The sequence below is a fragment of the Cladophialophora yegresii genome (assembly GCF_000585515.1).
Source record: "Cladophialophora yegresii CBS 114405 chromosome Unknown aczIN-supercont1.2, whole genome shotgun sequence".
Lineage (NCBI taxonomy): Eukaryota > Fungi > Ascomycota > Eurotiomycetes > Chaetothyriales > Herpotrichiellaceae > Cladophialophora > Cladophialophora yegresii.
The window spans coordinates 2,158,771-2,177,419 of NW_006913046.1; the positions used below are offsets into that span (position 1 = coordinate 2,158,771).

The 18,649-nt window shown below is 54.5% G+C and overlaps 7 protein-coding genes across 7 annotated transcripts; 4 read left to right on the forward strand and 3 right to left on the reverse strand.

Annotated features, from left to right (window-relative positions):
- Positions 1-209: 209 nt before the first annotated feature.
- Positions 210-7,924, forward strand: A1O7_02711 (uncharacterized protein; the record flags this gene model as incomplete). The annotated part of the gene is made up of 2 exons (XM_007756742.1): positions 210-7,844; positions 7,895-7,924. 2 exons carry the CDS (start codon positions 210-212, stop codon positions 7,922-7,924), a joined length of 7,665 nt encoding a protein of 2,554 aa, XP_007754932.1.
- A 1,775-nt stretch (positions 7,925-9,699) lies between these two features.
- Positions 9,700-10,356, forward strand: A1O7_02712 (woronin body major protein; the record flags this gene model as incomplete). Its single annotated transcript, XM_007756743.1, has 1 exon — positions 9,700-10,356. The coding sequence occupies one exon, from the start codon at positions 9,700-9,702 to the stop codon at positions 10,354-10,356; it is 657 nt and encodes a 218-aa protein (XP_007754933.1).
- Positions 10,357-11,819: 1,463 nt separating this feature from the next.
- A1O7_02713 (uncharacterized protein) lies at positions 11,820-12,512 on the forward strand (the record flags this gene model as incomplete). Its single annotated transcript, XM_007756744.1, has 2 exons — positions 11,820-11,926; positions 12,017-12,512. The coding sequence occupies 2 exons, from the start codon at positions 11,820-11,822 to the stop codon at positions 12,510-12,512; spliced, it is 603 nt and encodes a 200-aa protein (XP_007754934.1).
- Positions 12,513-12,615: 103 nt separating this feature from the next.
- On the reverse strand, positions 12,616-13,482 carry A1O7_02714 (uncharacterized protein; the record flags this gene model as incomplete). The annotated part of the gene is made up of 1 exon (XM_007756745.1): positions 12,616-13,482. One exon carries the CDS (start codon positions 13,480-13,482, stop codon positions 12,616-12,618), a length of 867 nt encoding a protein of 288 aa, XP_007754935.1.
- Positions 13,483-13,892: 410 nt separating this feature from the next.
- On the reverse strand, positions 13,893-14,730 carry A1O7_02715 (uncharacterized protein; the record flags this gene model as incomplete). The annotated part of the gene is made up of 2 exons (XM_007756746.1): positions 13,893-14,630; positions 14,689-14,730. The coding sequence occupies 2 exons, from the start codon at positions 14,728-14,730 to the stop codon at positions 13,893-13,895; spliced, it is 780 nt and encodes a 259-aa protein (XP_007754936.1).
- A 1,423-nt stretch (positions 14,731-16,153) lies between these two features.
- On the forward strand, positions 16,154-16,918 carry A1O7_02716 (uncharacterized protein; the record flags this gene model as incomplete). Its single annotated transcript, XM_007756747.1, has 2 exons — positions 16,154-16,358; positions 16,407-16,918. 2 exons carry the CDS (start codon positions 16,154-16,156, stop codon positions 16,916-16,918), a joined length of 717 nt encoding a protein of 238 aa, XP_007754937.1.
- Positions 16,919-17,747: 829 nt separating this feature from the next.
- On the reverse strand, positions 17,748-18,632 carry A1O7_02717 (uncharacterized protein; the record flags this gene model as incomplete). The annotated part of the gene is made up of 1 exon (XM_007756748.1): positions 17,748-18,632. The coding sequence occupies one exon, from the start codon at positions 18,630-18,632 to the stop codon at positions 17,748-17,750; it is 885 nt and encodes a 294-aa protein (XP_007754938.1).
- Between the last annotated feature and the right edge of the window lie 17 nt (positions 18,633-18,649).

Sequence of the window (18,649 nt, forward strand, 5' to 3'; positions counted from 1 at the left end):
GTTCTCTTGGATTCGCCTCGCCGCTGCAGAGCAGAGCCTCAATGCTGACCCTTCAGAGTCCAGTCTTAGGCTCGTTCAACTTCTGACCTGCCGGCCCTTCTAGCACTATTGCCCAAGACTTCTCGAACCTCGAGCCTCCCTATGCAGCCATCCACGACAAGTCGCAGTTACGGTGTTAAGGCCAGACAAGAGGTGGACAAGGGGAAGTCATGGGCCTCACCGTTAACACACATGCTCGTTCGCGGGCCGTGTCGACCGCCGATGTCCTCCGCCCGGAGGACAAGCATATTGCAGGGCTGGTGAAGAGTCTAGATACCCTCGATAGCAGTTCCCGCAGCGCTCTGCAGCAAAGTCTTGAGCAGTCCACATGCCTGCAGCAACTGCGGCACTTCCTCAAGGATGACAGCGACCTCCATGGCGCTCATAGCGGCTTCCGACGTGCGGGTGGCTTTCAGGCAGTACTTGGTCTCCTTCATTGCCTTGTCGACAGTTGCGCTGCTCCAGTTGATTCCTCTGCCCCAGTGAAATTCCTTCTGCAGACCTTGTCTCAATTGTTCGGAGTCCTCGGAGCAGCACTTGAAAGACATGAGGGAAACCAAAGGTACTTTAGAACGAAAGTGGACAATGGCGGATGGCATACGCTCCAGTCCACCCTGGAAAAGCTCTTCCTTATTCTAACATGTGAGACCCGGGACGAATTGTACCTGGAGCAGTTCTTCGGGATTCTCTTCGCCGTTGCGACCGGGGTGGAAATGATCAACGACATCTACACCTCTGTGGACAGGTCCACTAGGTCTACGAAATCTGAGGATGAGTCCGTACCGTCGGCAAACACGGTGGCTTCAGTGAAGGTGGGCATAGTCAAGGCACTGGCGAATGTGGGAGAACTGGTAGTGCCAGAGCTATCGACTGTGATTCTTGCGCTTTGGTTTACGGGCATCAAGGCTAGGAAAGTCCCGCAACGGTGCCTGAGAGTCGCAGTACCGCTAAGTCTGAAAGAGTTGTTGTCAATGTCAAGACACAACATCGTCTCTGCCCACACCGCCGGTGCTTTCTCTGCGAGTCTCAAATTGATCTTCGAAGAGCAACTATCAGCCACTGAGAGAAGCTTGTTTAAGGAGGTTGCGCTGCTGCTAGGTCAGGAGGGTGTATCGAGCCTCGAGGATGCTCAATTCCTCTTCAAGCAAGCCAGCACATCCTCTGAGGCCGCGTCCTTCCTCCACTCTGCAATCGATGTGTCCCGGCAGCCACCTAGTCTGCAGTTCGATTTGTCCCACCACGGCTATGCTTCAACAGAACTTGGCACCCTTGGCCGTCCGTTTCCACCACTCGACACCCCGGGCTACACTCTGAGCCTGTGGGCACGATTCGACGCCTTCGACCCTCAAGCTCACACAACACTCTTTGGTGCCTTTGACAGAACCCAAACCTGTTTCGTTCTTGCGTACTTGGAGAAGGACACTCGCCACCTCATCCTACAGACTGCAATTCAGGGCAACAGACCCAGCGTTAGGTTCAAGTCAATCGCTTTTCAACATGAGCGCTGGTACCACGTCTGCATCGTGCACAAGAGACCGCGCACTACCTCTTCCTCCAAAGCCTTGCTATTTGTTGACGGCGAGTTCGTCGAGCAACAGAAGGCTAATTACCCTTCTACTCCTCCAAGTGATCGCGGGCCGAACGTCAAGGTACAAGCGTTCTTTGGTACACCCCAGGACCTCTCTCCGAATCCTGCAGGCGTGGCTTGCTTGTCAAAATGGTCGTTAGGCCCGGCAATCTTGTTCCAGGACACAATCAGCGACGACCTGATCTCTGTCTTCTACCATCTTGGCCCTAAATACCATGGCAACTTTCAGGACTGTCTTGGGTCCTTCCAGACCTATGAAGCTTCTGCAGCACTCAATCTCAGGAATGAACTGCTGCATCCGGGGAAAGAGGAGCAATCGGAGCTAATCATGGCCATTCGACATAAAGCAAGCAATCTCATCCGCGAAGAGAAACTCCTTATCAACATCTCACCAGCAACCATTCTTGACAACGATGACCGGAACAACATCGACGAATCACAGTTGATCAAGTCTCTGTCAAAGGTGGCAGCGAAGAACCTGATTAGTTACACACGGTCCGGTACGAACGCTGTTGCCATTAATGGTGCAGTTCCAGCTATCAATGATGCATTGACTCAAGCTCGGGGTGTGCTCATGCTCATGGGCGATCCGACGGTGGCAGTTCCCCAGTCTTTGGATGATGCTAGTTGGCGACTCGGCGGTTGTGGCGCCATCGGCTTAGGTCTCGTTCAGCGAGCACGAACCACGGAGGATGTTGCTCTTGCAGTTGATATCCTGCTCGAAACTGTTCGGCACAGCTGGAGGAACAGCGAGGTGATGGAGAGGGATGGCGGTTACGCAATACTGGCAATGCTGCTGAAAGAGAAGCTGACCCTGCCAACTCAGAACAATGGCGATTCGGCAAAGGTTGGATGCGCGATGCCGACTTCGAGGCTCGACAGGAGCGGGCTGAGCGTGCGGGTCTTGAGTTCCATTCTTGCATTCACCGGGTACAACTCGGAAGAGCTGACGAAATCCGTGATCAACAACCCTTTAGCTTACAAAGTCCTGGTTGCTGATACCAGTCTCTGGCGATGCGGCCCCATTTCTGCGCAGCAAGTGTACTTCGAGCAATTCTTGGTGTTCGCCGAGCACAGCGAGTACAAGCGCTTCAACTTGAAAAGATTGACAAGGATGCGAGTTTTGAAACGGCTCATGGAGGCTCTGAAGTCGGAGCCGGTCTCTCGTATCATCATGCCTCAGTACATGGCAGCCGTCAAGGCTCTTTTGCCGCAAACATTGTCCGCGGAGACCTTACGCTCCTTGGCTCTCTTTGTCACATTCTCAGTCAACAAGCGGAACAAGGGCTTGCAAGTGCGCAAGCCGACACGCAAGGAGGCGCGGCAACATAGCTCGTCTAACGGATCGTCGCACGCTCCCCAGGAAGAGTCCAACTTGTCCCACTTCGAGATCGGGATGGAGGTTCTGCGCCTGTACTCCGAGATGCTGTGCCGCAAGGACGACGACAGTCTCATTAAGAAATTTGCCAAAACCGTGACAAATAAGTGGCTGCTGTACCTACTGTCCGAAACTTCACCAGAAGTTGTGGTGCTGTCGATGAGGATATTGGCCCGATTGCTCGTCGTTCATGGTGACACGTACGTCAAGAAGTTTAAAGACTCGGCGAAAACTTCAGGCTTCACGGTTATGGCTTATCGATTGAAGAGATGGTGGCACCTGCCTGCCCTGTGGCCTTCCCTGTTTGCTATCCTATTTGATCTTGATGTGGCAGATCTTGACCTTGACAGGAGTTTCGACCTGTTCAATCTCGTTGATCTCTTTGCGAACAAGAAAGAAATAGCTGTTGTCTACCCAGAAATCCTTGAGGTCATTATGGGTATGCTACAAAGCGGGTTGAAGACAATCGTATCATCAAAGCGGCATCAGGCCGCCACTTCGTTGGCTCCACCAGAAGATTTGAGCGGTCCCCCAGAGCGACTTTCCATGTCGACAATGGCACCCCCAAATCCGCTGCTTACCATTGTGACAAGTCAGCATGTCGGAACCTTCAACACGGTCGTTCAATTTCTTGCGGACCTCCACACAAGATCACAGAAGTTTCGAGACTTTGCAATCACCTCAACCTACATTCAAGATCTGCTCGCCGTCCTGTTCCCCGTCGTAGTTGGCTCTGATACGGTTGAAGCAAAGACTGAACTGGATGCTCGCGATTCCATGCTCACGTTCGATGGTGGAGACGTCGTTGTGCATCCGCTTTCAACCACTCCTCCAGTAGTCCGAACCACTGCAGACACTTCATCTTCGGCAACCAGAGGGAAGACACTTGGCAGAGGTTCGTCGTTCGTTCTGGTCACCAAGGAACATGCTCATCAGAACGGTTTGTTGTCCGTGACGGCGGTTCCGAGCTCACCTACCGCGAAGGCGGCAATCAAGAAGCTGCCGGATCTCCAGGAAGGACATTCAATTGTCCAAAGCTTGCTGGAGATTGTCATATCGGTCTTCATGGATCAAATCCTTGTTCGAAGGGAATTTCCAGGGCTCGGCCTTTTCTTGAAGACCCCTCCAGGCTTCGTTGAACACCAAACCTACTTTGAGACGTGGATCCTGAGGAATACCTTATCGCAACTGTCGAATCAAATAGCGTTGGATCAAAAAATCCTCACTGAGCCCAGGGTCTTGATCAATTTGGCACGCCTGTTTGGGCATCTGGAAGAGGCGCTCTTTGAGGGATGGTTCATTGGCGGCGCAGATCCTGTCCTTGATTTGTCTGGATCGATCTTGGAATACCTCCAGCGCCCAGATATCGCGAAGCTGAAACCCGTGCGACTGTGTGCGCAGACAATTACCATTATTCGTGCTGTCGTCTTCCGCATAGTTGTGCTCAGCTTGTCCTCGATTCACGACAATGACTCATTACCTTTCCTGGCAAAGTTGACGTATTGGCAGACCGTTCTTCTCTCCGGAGAGGAGACCCTGTCGATACATCTGCAACTTATTTGTTACTTACTCTATGCCAATCTCATCTCATCAGCGGACGCCGTACGCGAAGCAGCTTCGAATCTGTGGAGAATCATACTCGTCCAGAAACCTGACGAGGCAGCGGCGATTTTCGGACAGACCGCCAATTCCGAGCAAAAAGGACTAGCTAGTGGCTTCTCAAAGTTAGTTGAGCTTGACAACGAGAGTTTCCTCTGTTGGGTAGATGAGCACCGAAACGAATTGGATTCCTTATTTTTCGACACACTGTCAAAGCACTGGAACGCCTTTGTAACAGCTGAAAACAAGAGGACCGAAGAAAATGGCACAATGAGAATTGCTCGCCGGCGAGAGAAAGTCAAGCAGTGGGCGCGGGAAGAAGCCGACCGTGACGATCTTATTCGCCGTCATGAGCTCGCTTTCGAGAACTGGACCGCCAATATTTACTCTTCTGAATATCTCAAGCACCAAAGAATGCTCCAGGATCAGCAAGACGACCTCCTGTACACCGAAACCAGCTTCAACCGGATGCAAAGAGACACAAGCAGACCAGCTGGGCTCTTTGCTATAGACAAACCTCGAAAGTGGAGACTAGATCAGACCGAGGGCAGAAATCGAATGCGGATGCGCCTGCACGAAGACTTCACGTATACCGGAGAAGATCAGCAGCCGAAAAGAAAGGGCTCTGACATGCCGCAGCTTCGGCTTGACACCCGGAATACCAAGCTGTCCACGGCTGAGTCGATCGGAGTGACACCAGGCGGAGCAACGCCACTCACGGAGACCCCAGGCCGAGAGGAGCCTGGTAGTGAGCCATTTCCTCGGCTTCAGGAAGCCACGGAACAACCTGCAGGCCGTGAAGCCGGTAACGAAGAACAAAATGAGCTGGAAGAGGGTGAAGAAAGCTTTGAGCTGGTTGAGGATCCTAATGCTGAGTTGGATGACTTCGAGGACAAGAACCGGAAGGTGATGCGCAGCCTTCACCGAGGTGATCAAGTCAAGCACGTCGCCAACATCTCACGTATTCTGGGCTTGGAGGCCGTAGAAGGATTACTCATCCTGGGAAAGGACTACATCTACATACTCGACAGTTTCTTTCAACGGACCGATGGCGAGATTTTGAATGTCTGGCAAGCGCCACAAGAAGAGCGTGATCCCTATGTGCGGATGATCTCCGGCCGCAATGTCACGGAGCGCAAAACCGTCTCGCGCAGTGACGAGCATGGGACGCGAAGCTGGAAATGGTCCGAGATTATCAGTGTCTCGAAACGCCGATTTCTGTTTCGAGATGTTGCAATCGAGATCTTCTTCGGTGACGGCAGAAGCTACTTGCTGACCGTCATCTCGCCTCAAATACGAAACGACTTGCACGGTCTCATTAGTGCTAAATCCCCTTCACCCACTGGTACGGGCAGTCCCTCGGAGACCGCCTGGCGCTATGAGACATTGCGCAGTGTCGATGACGAGCCGCAGACCCTCGGATCTAAGTTCGCAAACGTGTTCGGCCAGCAGTCCAATTATCTTGCCGCTACCCGGAAATGGCAGAAGGGAGAAATGTCGAATTTCCACTACCTGATGCTAATCAACACCATGGCCGGACGAACTTACAATGACTTGACCCAGTATCCGGTATTTCCATGGGTCATTGCCGATTACACGAGTGAAGAGCTGGACTTCACCGATCCTCGAAGCTTCCGCGATCTTTCTAAACCTATGGGCTGTCAGACACCCGAGCGTGAGCGGGAGTTCCGAGACCGATACCAAACCTTTGCGGAGATGGGTGACAGCAGCACGCCCGCTTTTCACTACGGCACGCACTATTCGTCGGCAATGATCGTGACGTCCTACCTTGTTCGGCTACAGCCCTTTGTCAAATCGTACCTTCTCCTGCAGGGCGGCACCTTTGACCATGCGGACCGCATGTTCTTCTCGATCGAAGGGGCGTGGCGGTCCGCATCCCGGGTGAACATGACCGACGTTCGAGAGCTGACGCCCGAGTTCTACTACCTGCCAGAGTTCCTGATCAACATCAACGACTTCGACTTCGGCACCAGACAAACTTTACAATCTATTGGCAACGTCGAGCTACCCCCGTGGGCGAAAGGGGATCCCCGGATCTTTATCACAAAGCAGCGTGAGGCGCTCGAAAGTCCGTACGTCAGCCGCAATCTACACAAATGGATCGACTTGATCTTCGGTAGCAAACAGAAGGGCGAGGCGGCCGTCGATGCCGTCAACGTGTTCCATTATCTCTCCTACCAGGGAGCGAAAGATTTGGACAGCATTACTGATCCGATGGAACGTCTGGCCACGATCGGCATCATCCACAACTTCGGCCAGACCCCGTATCAGACCTTCACCAAGCCTCATCCCGCGCGAGAACAGACTCGTCACCGGTATAAGCGATTGGACACGGCTGCAGAGTCGTTGACTCGCATTCCGTCCACCCTACTGGAAACTGGAGAAAGGGTGGCCTCGCTCAGATACTCGCGGAAGTCGGATCGCTTGCTGTGCTCCGGCCCATTCAGACTCAACATCCCTCCCGACTACGACACGTACCTTGAATGGGGTTTCTCCGACAACAGTGTGCGGTTCTACTCGACCGAGAGTAGGAAGCAGCTGGGCCTCTTCGAACATTTGCACATTGGCCAGCTGTCTTGTGCCTTGTTCACAGACTCCAAGACACTCATCACAGCTGGAACGGACTGCACCATCGCCATATGGTCAGTCGTCGAGAGCGGCAAGACGATCGAATTACATCCTCGAGCCACCCTGTTTGGCCACCGCAAGACAGTGAGTGTTCTAGCAACCTCACGGTCGTTCAATGCATTGCTGTCAGCGTCAACCGATGGGCAAGTGATGCTCTGGGACCTCAATCGATGTGAGTTCATCCGCAAATTGGGCGATGAGCAGCAGGTGCAATGTGCAGCCATCAACGATGTGACAGGTAACGTTGTCCTTTGTCATGGCCACGAGATTAGCATGTATACCTTGAACGGTGATCTGCTCCTCCGCCAGGACTCCGGAGACCGGTCGCAGGACAGCATTGTGTCCTGCGCATGCTACGAAGGAGCGGGTAATGAATGGCTTGAACGTGACCTCGTCTTCACGGGCCACAAGAGGGGTCAAGTTCGGATCTGGAGCAAAGTGGTCCGTGGAGGACGGTTTGCACTGGAGCTCATTCGACAGCTGAATCATGCCGACAGCAGCCGGGATGATGGGGCAAATGTCGGTGCAGGGATCAGTTGCATCCTGCCGATGGCACAGGTCGTCTACACTGGAGATGAAGACGGGCGAGTGGTGAGTTCTCCGTGGGATATTTCGAGAAGCACAGCTAATCATGACTGCAGTATGAATGGAACTGTGTGCAGAGGCACTAACGTAGCGATGGGTCCCGGGGACGGATGCAGCATACACCAACTGTGCGACGAAAGCATAGCGAGGCGCATGGGACGGGCATTCATGAATACGAAGATCGAGTGTTGAGAGCGTAACATGGTTGGGTACTTGGGGACAAGCAGGATTGGATAGAGCAGGTAGACAAGAAAGGCAAAAGTAAAAGGACCGGAAGGCCGTGTCAAAAGCAATTGAGACCATCGTTATCAAATTCCACATGCCTGGAGCTGTGTGCGGTGACTTGTGAAATATATCGTCCCTGGAGATGTTGCCTGCCGTTGGTGAAACGGTTTGCGAGCTGCATGAGTCCGACGCTGCTGCATGCATATGCAGCTAGCCAGAACCACTCCAGCTGAGAATCTGTGGGCTCATCCACGCGCCAAAGGACCCTCGTCTTCATGTCAACAGTCAGTATTGTCCTGCCTGGGTGGCTAAAATTCTAGAGGACCGTCGGGACAATGCATGAGCTGCTTCTGTGGCTGCGTTGGTCAGGCATGAAGGTAAGACGAGGCCAATGATCGCGGTACACGAAGGATCGGTGGGCTCGACAGGCTGGGATGATGGCTCGCCGCGGAGGACTCGCTGGAGGCGTGGCAGTATGCTGTACTATCCACAGCCTTGGGCCGATGCTTCACGAGTTCGACAGACATGTATTTCTCAAAGGTGAACAAGGAGCACTGTGGTCTGAGTGTCGGGAGAGGACAAGAGAGCCTCGTGCTGCTGACACGAACGGGACGACGTTTGGGCGAGATTTGGTGGTGGAGATCGCCCCGGTAACTGTTTGTTGTGATTCAGCGTGGGCAACCGTCGCCCGTCGCCGGCAGCGTGTGGCCGGCCCAAGACTCGCTGCTCCACTCTTTGCTGTCCATAAGTAAACAACCCTGGGTGCTGGACCTCCTTTTCCTCTTTCCTTCCCTCTCGCTTCACAAACATTGCTCTCTTACCAAGTCCCAGTTGCTCATTTCCGTGCTCAGCGCGCATTGTCGGCTTCCAAGCTTCCACACACCCACCACCCCTTCCCCCCCGGACCCAGTTCCCCAGAAGACAGTCTTGACTCTCGACTGCCGCAAGGGAGAAGAGAGTTAAGGCGCCTTTGAAAACTGGCAATCTGGACTTTGACGCCCGAGTCCCCATCCCGCCCAGTGTCTTCCCGTCAACGTACCGGAGTGACGCTTCTGCCCAAGAGACTACCATCACAAAGGTAGAAGGGGAAGTCCAACTACCCCAACCCTCGTCGCGCGTCGGACGGGAAGATACTCGGTTCTCCAAGGAAGAGGTCGACATCTCCTACAGAGACAGCCGTCCACGCCGCGACCAGCAGCAGCAGCAGCAGTACCAACGAGAGGACGTTCGAATCTACGAGGAGCGTGACCGCAAGTACCCCGAGGTAGAGCTTACACGCGAGAAGTACGTGCCTCACACGTGTCCGATGCCACGTTGCCCTTGCGTCGTTGCATTGACCACCACTGACTGACACGTTATGCTCCACAGGTACCGTGCACCTGCCGAGTACAAGGCCACCAACGTTGACATCGAGATCGATCGTCGGGACACTCGAGACCACGTCGAAATCGATTACGACCGCCGCCAGACCTACGACAAGACCTACGAGAGTCAACTAGACGTCACCGAGCGAGAGTATCGCCGACGCGTCGATCCCACCTACGACGTCGAGTACGAACGCCGTCGTCCAACAGCAGGAGCGGCAGTCACCGTTCAGAAGGAAGAAGTCAAGGTCGATCAACCGATTAGAAGAGACATGGGTTACTACGACGACGAAGGCCAGTACCACAGCTTCCGCCGTGGCGTGGAGCGCGCTGCCGACCGCATCCTCCACCCGTTCTCCCACCATCACCATGATGGCGGCCGCGAGGAGGTGGTTGTGACCGAGTCGAGAGAGTCCGCTGGCCCAACGCGCGTCCGTGATGGCGCTGTCGAGCAAGTTCGCTTCGTCGAGCCACGCTTCGGTGGCCGCGGGGTGCCCATCCAGTGCCACTTTATCCGCATCGGCGACATCCTCCTGCTCCAGGGTCGTCCGTCGCAGGTCATCCGCATCACCATGTCTTCTCAGACGGGACAATACCGCTACCTCGGTGTCGACCTGTTCACGCGCCAGCTGCACGAGGAGACCTCTTTCATCAGCAACCCTGCCCCGTCAGTGGTCGTCCAGACCATGCTCGGCCCTGTCTTCAAGCAGTACCGCGTCTTGGACATCCGTGAGGACGGCCAGATTGTCTGCATGACCGAGACTGGCGATGTCAAGCAGGGTCTGCCTGTCGTTGACCAGGGTGGCCTGTTCAAGCGCATTGACCGAGCATTCAGTGACGGCCGAGGCAGTGTCCGTGTCTTGGTCATCAACGACGGCGGTCGCGAGTTGATTGTCGACATGAAGATCATCCACGGCTCAAGGTTGTAGATTTGGGGAGATGGGACGGAGGAGAAGAGGTTAATGTGGAGGCAGGCAGGCATCTCAGGGGAAACACTCAAGCCAGATTGGTATCAATGTGCGCACAATATGTCGGGCATTAGCCAGTCAGTGTACTTCGTACATGATAGCAAGACATGCCCTAAACCCATGAGAAAAGTATGTAGTTTCATGCCCACACTTACTTGTAGGGATGTATGACGGGATAGGTATAGATATGTAGGTGTTGAAGGTATTTGTGGTAGATGATGGCGCAGTTACCGTTCGTGTTGTTGATTTCACCACTTGCATTTCTTTATATCGTCCACGTCGTCGTCGTGCGTACGAGTAACATAAACCCCCTGTTTCCCAGGGTGGCGACGGCAAGAACCGCCGGTCGATCCAAAGCCATCAGACCGCGAGACTACGAGCTACACCTCACAGAGGGGCAGATTCAAGTCCAGGCACCTACAGTGCTGTGTACTCTCAATCTACTGTAATAACACATCTCATTCGCTCACAGACATACCTAGATACACATCTCATCCATTCTCTGTTCTCTCAGGGAGACGTCTTGATTTCATATCTGATAATTAACTAGCTACGAGTAAGCCGTGACTGGTGTGGCATGCATGGCATTTCGGCTGGCTGGGGATCTGAAGAATTTCTGGCCACCGAGAGATGGTCATCGTTGCTACTGTACACATCTCCCTCACTCATGCCTTTCAGTCTCCCCACACGTCCTGATTTCAAATCCCATCACTAGGCAGTGCGTGGCACGGCATGACATGTCCGCTGACTGATTTTTATTTCTTTTTCGGCCAACGAGCAAAGGGCCATGGTCATGGTCGCTACTGTAGGGTATGTCCTTGGACGTTGGCGAGCGCGAACACCCGTGCAAACGTAAACAATACTTGTGCCGAGAAGAACAAGTGGGAGAGTTGGAGTGCAGCGTCGCTACGATCTGGGCCAGTCCTTCGCTAGGCCAATCAAATCAATTTGCGCCCGAATGATGGCAGAGATGGATGAGAATCGACCGCGGGGTGCTGCGCGGCGACTGGGTTTTTGAGATTTCTGGGGTTCGTCCGTTCACTAAACGTTCTACAGGAAGAACAGCACAGTAGGACTGACGAGAGTGAGTGCCTAGATCCTATCCAGTTCTGGAAAGTCTTGTACTCGTTCTCGTTACTTTGGCTCACACACCCCGGGCCCTTGCATTGCATTGGATATACTGCGTACGTAAGTAGCATACCGTACCTGTATTCGCCCACTTCCCGTTTTCCGGACTGAGACGCGAAAGTATATAAAGAGTGTTTCGGACGGAGCGGTGCTGTGCGTCAATCCGATTTCTCTAGCTTGGGGAGCAAGCACTCGATTCACTCTTCCGTCAAGCTACGAGCTATCGATCTAGCTTCTGCTTCTGCTTCCAGGTCGGGGTCTTACAAAATCCTACGCCTAATCCAGCCAGTTCGACCATGACGTCCGCGACACAAGTCAAGTCGTTGAGGGATCTGCTGGGTGCGCCCGCGGCGACGGCCTCTCCCGACGACAGCACGCTGATCATCATTGACGCGCAGAACGAGTAAGTAAAGTCAGCTATGGGTGTCTTTCTTGCTTGCTCGATGGCTCGCTCGCCAGTCCACTCCTTCATGATGTCCTAACCACCACCCAGATACGCCGAGGGACACCTCAAGACCGTCAACGTGGAGCAGACCCGCAAGGCCATCGCCTCGTTGTTGGAGAAATACCGCGCCGCCGGCGACGGGAAGAACATTGTGCACGTCGTGCACAAGACGCCCGACGGGGCGCCGGTGTTCACGCCCAACACGGCCCTAGCCGAGGAATTTGACGAGTTAAAGGCCCGGCCTGGCGAGAAGGTGGTCGAGAAGCAAGCCATCTCGAGCTTCACGAACACGGATCTGCATGAGTATCTGAGCAGCCTCGGCGACAGGGGCAAGAAGACCGTCCTGGCGGGGTACATGGCTCACGTGTGCGTGAGCACGACGGCTCGACAGGGGAACGATCTCGGGTACAATGTCGTGCTGGCAGGGGATGCGATCGGAGACCGAGATATCCCTGGGATCAGTGGTTCCGAGGTCACGGAGGCGACGTTGAAGGAGCTGAGCGATGCGTTTGGCACGGTCGTGAAGAGTTCGGATATCAAGTAGTAGTGTCTGATGTCGGACATATACATGTCACGTCGTCGGGGCGTGAATAGCGACGTAAAAAGTAAACAGCAAGTCACTCAGTCAGGTATCGTCTCGGTCATGATCACGATCTTTGGTACCCCTTCCTCCACCAAATCACCGACCCGTGGAACGGAAAGTTCTTGACATCCAAGGCCGGCAATTTCATGTGCTCGTGATTTGCCGCGAACTGCACAGCAGCGGACCTCGTCTGCGAACCCTGCTCTTCCTCCTCCTGCAACAAGTAATCCAACGACCGATGGAGCCAGACCCTCGGCTTTCTCGCTATAACAGCCGCCTCGACCTCCCGTTCCGCGGCCGGTGAGTACGCTACAGAGTGCTCGTCCAGCAAATGGAAGCCACGCGGATGGTCCACCAGTGTCACATTGAGAGCGTCAAGCAGCTCGCCGTCCAAGTCATTGTACTTCGGCTCCTGGGCGTACGCGCACACACGCTGGCCTGACACCCGCTCCACCGTGTGCACCACGGTCCGGAACGCCGCGAGCTGGAAGTACGCCGAGTCGTGCCTGTCGATCCAGTGCGCGGCGTCGCCGCAGAAGGAGCCGCTGCCGAGCATGACGCACGTGGATATTGGGTCAATGTTTCGACCGTCGCCCGTCAAGATTTCCTTTTCCAGGACGTGTACGAGTGTTTTGCAAAGCTCTGTGGCCTGCCAGCGCGACTCGATGCCACGGAACTGAGCGAGCATGGATGAGAGGCTCGAGCCTGGACGGGCCGGCATGGGGTCGCGAGCGGGCAATGATCCGCTTAAGCTTGGCGGAGGATGGCCTGCTGCGCTTGAACTTCCCAAGTCGTTAGGCGTCGTTGTGGTAGAGGGGCGTCTCCCTGTGGAAGTGGTGGTGGAGGTGATCCGTGTCCAGCCATCGTCGTCCAGGATCTCCGTTCTCTTGTTCGGGATATGCTTCTTCCTCCTGTGGCTCGTAGGTGGCATGTCGATGGGCTGGGTGCTACGTCGGCACAGGCACGGGGAACAAGGTGGTCAAAGGCCTCTACGTTGGTCGCTCGGTAGGAGGAGTGATTGAGAGGGTTGCCGCGGGCAGCTCAAAGACCATTCGCAAAGTCCCCAGTGCAGATTGGATTGTGCTGAGTCCAGCTGAGGAGCAGCAGCGGCCGGGCATCTGAAACTGACAACATCTTCAGTAGCAGGTTCTCACTGGCGCATAGGAGCATGTTGGATATTTACACATCTTCCAGGTGGGCTGTCCGCTGGAAATAATCTATACCGAGGTTCAGCCGACAACGCTAAGTGAGAGCTGACGGAGATACCGTAATTACTTATAACTGTGTTTATTCACTGTCTATCAACCCTTGAATTGATCGGCCTCTGCTCGCGCCGGACTGTCATAGCCATTGTTGATTCCCATGGTGAGAAACAAACGAGCCGCCATTCTCTTCCGCACTGAAAGAGTGAATCACCTTGAAACAAGCTGTCGCCGCCTCCATGGGCGTCATAGGCCCTCCCCAGCCAGGAGCGCCCTTTCTCAGGTCGTCCACCACGGCTGGTTCTTCTCCCTCTCCCCAAGTAGCAACAATGCCCGGGGACAACGCAAAGAACAGGATCCCCTCCTTCTTGTATTTGGCATTGTACTTGTAAATGGCCGTGTTCGCTGCCGCCTTGCTAATCGTGTAGGGCGCGCCGGCTGCGATGCCGGAATTGATGAGCGCCGGATCAGCCATGCCACTCGAAATGAGCACCACTTTCTTGGCCGAGCCTTTCTTCACCAGCGGCAGAAACACGTTGATGGTGTGGATGATGCCCACCACATTGACCCTGAAGGACTCCATGAGTGCGTCCTCCAACAACTCGGTCTTGTTGTCGAACTCGTCCAATGCCTTGCCCGCGGTCTTCCGATCAATCAACGCGGCATTGTTGATCAGGTAGTCGAGCGAGCCGCCGGTGATGTTGGCTACCTCGTCCCTTGCTTTCACGAGGGATTTGTGATTGGCGATTTCGGCCTCGACCATGGTGACATTCTTGAGGCCGTCGGCAGCCACAGACTTGTCCGCGGTGGCTTTGTCGCGCACGATGCCGATGACTGTGTTTGCTGGGTCTTTGGCCAGATACTGCACAAAGCCGTACTGGAGAAGAGTCAGTACAGGTACACGTGGACTGAATCTTGAGAAGTCTCCGACTTACTCCCAGGCCACGATTGGCGCCTGTCACAAGATATGAGGGCATGTTGCTGAATTTGATGGTGTGATAGTTGTTTGGCGAGGCTGGTTTATTGATTACAAGGCGAGCTTCGGCAGTGCTGCTTGACTTTGAAATACCTTTCGAGACGGCCGGTGAACACAACGCCATTTATACTCGTTAGACGGCCCATCTCTGGCACTTTCGACACCTTCATTTGTAATACATGCTCCATCGACGTCAGAAATATGGAAGCTATTATGGACTAGCAGGACTTGACTCGTCCGAGCGCATGGAAAATGGCTTACTTGAGCCAATTTCCTGGATGTTTGGGTCTGAAGCCGGCAAAACACGGTCAAAGACAGTTGAGAGCGCCGCAAAGGAAGCCAAGGACCGTACAGATATCATCTTCAGTGTAGAACCAACGAAGAATCGAATGTGGTTGACGTACAAGAGAAGCACGAGGCTGAACAGAGAGGTCCGGGTTGCACTACTTATCCCTTGTACATCATAGGAGCTGTCGCGAAAGAACACTCAGCCTCGGACGTGATTCGACAGTGAAGCACACGCTCGTTTCTAGGACGAATAAGAAAGGTTATCGTCAACGCACGTAAGGCCTCCAGTCAAAAAGTGCCAGGAACGTGGACAACCTAGGATCGATAGACTTGGACCGCCTGTGGGGCCCGCCACAACGCACCTGTAAGACCTAAAAATGCTTGTCGGTCTTCCCAACTTTCCGGGTGTCCTGCGGCCAGCGAGCAGTTGATGCTCTCTCCTGAACAATGGTTCGAACACGCAATCTGTGCAACCGCCAAATGCACTGCATTTCCCGATGGAAACAGAAAGGCGCGTGATGCGAGTTGCCGCTGGCTGGCTCACCTGTCTGTGGAGCCGAACTGAGATCTGAGAGGGAAAATCACGCCGAAATCACTGCTCGACTGGGCGGGGGGCGCCCAAGCCCACGATTACTGGTCCAGCGCTGGGCTTCGAGATCCAGTCTCCAGGCGAGCGGCCTCTGTTGGCTCTGGAGTAGCACGAGTGGAGGGGCAGATGCCACGGGTGGGATCCCTGTCGATAGTAAGCTCCTGCCCGCCGCCGCTGGGCAAATCAGCGCTCAGATGCGAGGGTGACTCGGTCGCTTTGCCGCCCAGCTCTCTCGTCCGCAACCAATGGCTGCACCCATCACTGCTCTTGAACAAGTCGCCTTGCAGGACTGGGCGGTTGGTCCTTCTGGCCTAATCCCAATCACCTTGGCCACAGGCACCGAGTCCTATAACACTGGATGGCCGCCGTAATGGCTCCAAGACGGTCTTCCACCTCGAGCGAAGCTCTCCACTGCGACCCTCGCCGACCCGGTCACTCCGACAGCTTTCGCGACCACGTCGACGACCGAAGTCAGCAAGACTCGAAGAACACTTGAGTGTGCGATCTTCCTCTCCAGGCCGCATCTTCCGTCCTCTGCGCCGTCAGAATGCCCTCATCCTCGGTCTCGACGGTAGCCGTCGCCATCCTCGCGTTCCTCGGCCTCGCACACGCACATACGGTCATCACGTACCCGGGTTGGAGAGGAGACAATTTGCATTCGAACGGCACGGTTGACGACACGGCCGGCTTGGGAACATATGCCGAAGGACAAGATTATCTCTACCCATATGGCATGCAATGGATGTATCCATGTAGGGCTCTTTCCACCCCATCAGTCGACTACCACTGACAAAGCATAGGCGGTGGGATGCCCCTCTCGACCAACCGCACGAAATGGCCGGTGAAGGGCGGTGCAGTCGCATTCCAGCCGGGGTGGTTCCAAGGCCACGGATCCGCCTTCATCTACATCAACCTGGGTCTGGGAACAAACCCACCGAACATGTCCAACGTCATGCTCTCTGGTGTGCAAATCATCGGGCCCAGCAAAGACCCGTACCCGGGCTCGTTCTGTTTCCCCCAGGTTCCTCTTCCCGCCAACCTCACCGTCAATGTCGGAGACAATGCAACCATCCAAGTCATCGAGACGGCCGTCCACGGTGCCGCTTTGTACAACTGTGTTGATATCACATTTGCCGAGCCCGAGGACGTACCGGAAGTCAATGCGAGCAACTGCTTCAACTCGAGTCAGATCTCCAGCGACCTTATCTTCACTACGAGTGCCCTCACGTCGGACTCGTTTGAGCTGTCGACGACCCGATACGGATACTTATCAACGACACTTGCCGTTATCCTGGGTATGGTACTGCTATGAGCGTGCAAAGGTTCAGCAGATAAATTTACGTGAAGGACCCGGTCGCAGCCGCTGCGAAGGGTGCGATGGCGCAAGGTGCATGTCATGCGCAGCAAGAACTGCGAGAAGCAGCCCCGGTCAACGGCGTCGCGGTTACTCGACACTTCCTTGTGGCGACAGTGCAGACACTATGGGAACGGGCCTTTTGGCATTAATGAATCCACTCTTGCTGTCACGCTGCCCCTGCATTTCCAAGCCCGCCGATCACTTACATGCGGTAGCGTCAGGGCATTCAGCGCTCCGCCCAGCGTCCGAGATATCAAGAGAGACCCAGTCACCCACTCGGAGTGCCATCCCGGCCAGAGCATTGCCAACCGTCTTCGCTGTTGGTGGACGACTGACAAAACGTCACGCGCCCAGCCGAGGAGTTTGCGCTGCTCAGATGCTGGAGAGCCAGGAACAGTCGCCGGCTACTATGGGGCACGGCTCTGTCCTAGAGCTTGAGGGAGGATCCCGTCGAGGTGGTCGTCCTCCCCGAGATTTTTGTGTACATGTGGGAGCGCCATGGGCAGCCCCAAGTAATACCCTGTATTTAGTCCTACATGCGGTCATCTTACAGTGGCGAAACGGATGTCATGTTCATCAAGACACCATCACATCCTTCTGATGATGTCCTTGTCACAATGCGATCTTGTTTCGGCCATCTAGTTGTTCAATGGACTCTATGTGACAATGCCGCAGAAGAACATTTCCGTCCAGCACTTGACCTTCCCATGGATCTGCAAGTCTCAAAAGGTGCATCTCTGATGTTCAAGCAGTGTACGAGGTAGTTCGTCGCTGCTCGCAGGATCTATTTGGTAGTGATTCTATCTTGACCTGTGGGCACCGGAATGGGAGCTCCTTCACTGACACCACGATTAGAATTCATGAGCTCAGTCATACCCGCGTCTCTCGATCCTTCCAGCTGTCCGCCAGTCCGACGATTTCCAGTTGTTGAAAAGGTCCGGAAGTAATCATTCAGATTCCTCAGATCTTCCATCGCATTGTCTCCAGCATTCATCTCTATCTCAGACTTTGGTGGATTGACCTGTGCGGGTGTCCGGATGATGAGGCCATCCACCGCTTTTTGAGTAGACTGCTTGCGCTCCATGCAGTTAAGATTCAACAAGTCGCCACCTCCACGTTCCGTAAGAGAACCTGGATCTTTGCGCGCGGTGTTACATGGGAAGCCCTGGTTATACACCGGTCCAGGCTGGTATTCCTGCCAAATGCTTGTTCTGCCATTGCTCAGAACCTTGACTGCCTCGCTCCTGATCGGTGGCTTCTGGATATTACCTCCCGGTTCATGTCCATCGCGTGGAATTTGGGGCGCGTATGGTGGAGCGGTGTTCTGTAGTCGTGCGTCATCTGCGAGAAAGCCTCCCTGCGCAAAGCCTTTCCATCCTCTCTGAAGTTGACCATGATCTTCGGTAGTCGCCAGGTTCGGGTTACCTGCATGCTGTCGAGTCGCGTTCCAGTTGCTGGGTATTTGCTTTGGGGTTATTAATGCTTGATGTTTCGGAGAGAGAAATACGGGAGGTCCACGAACGGAAGCTGGATGAAATTGTCCGTCACCACGATCCAGCGTAGAGCCCTGCTGAGGTAAGTAGGATGCGCTGCCACGAGTGGGAGGTTCCTGACCATTCATTTGAGCCCCACGAATATCTTGATTCGCGTCCCTCGCGCCCGCGTCCATGGTGGTTGACTCCTCCG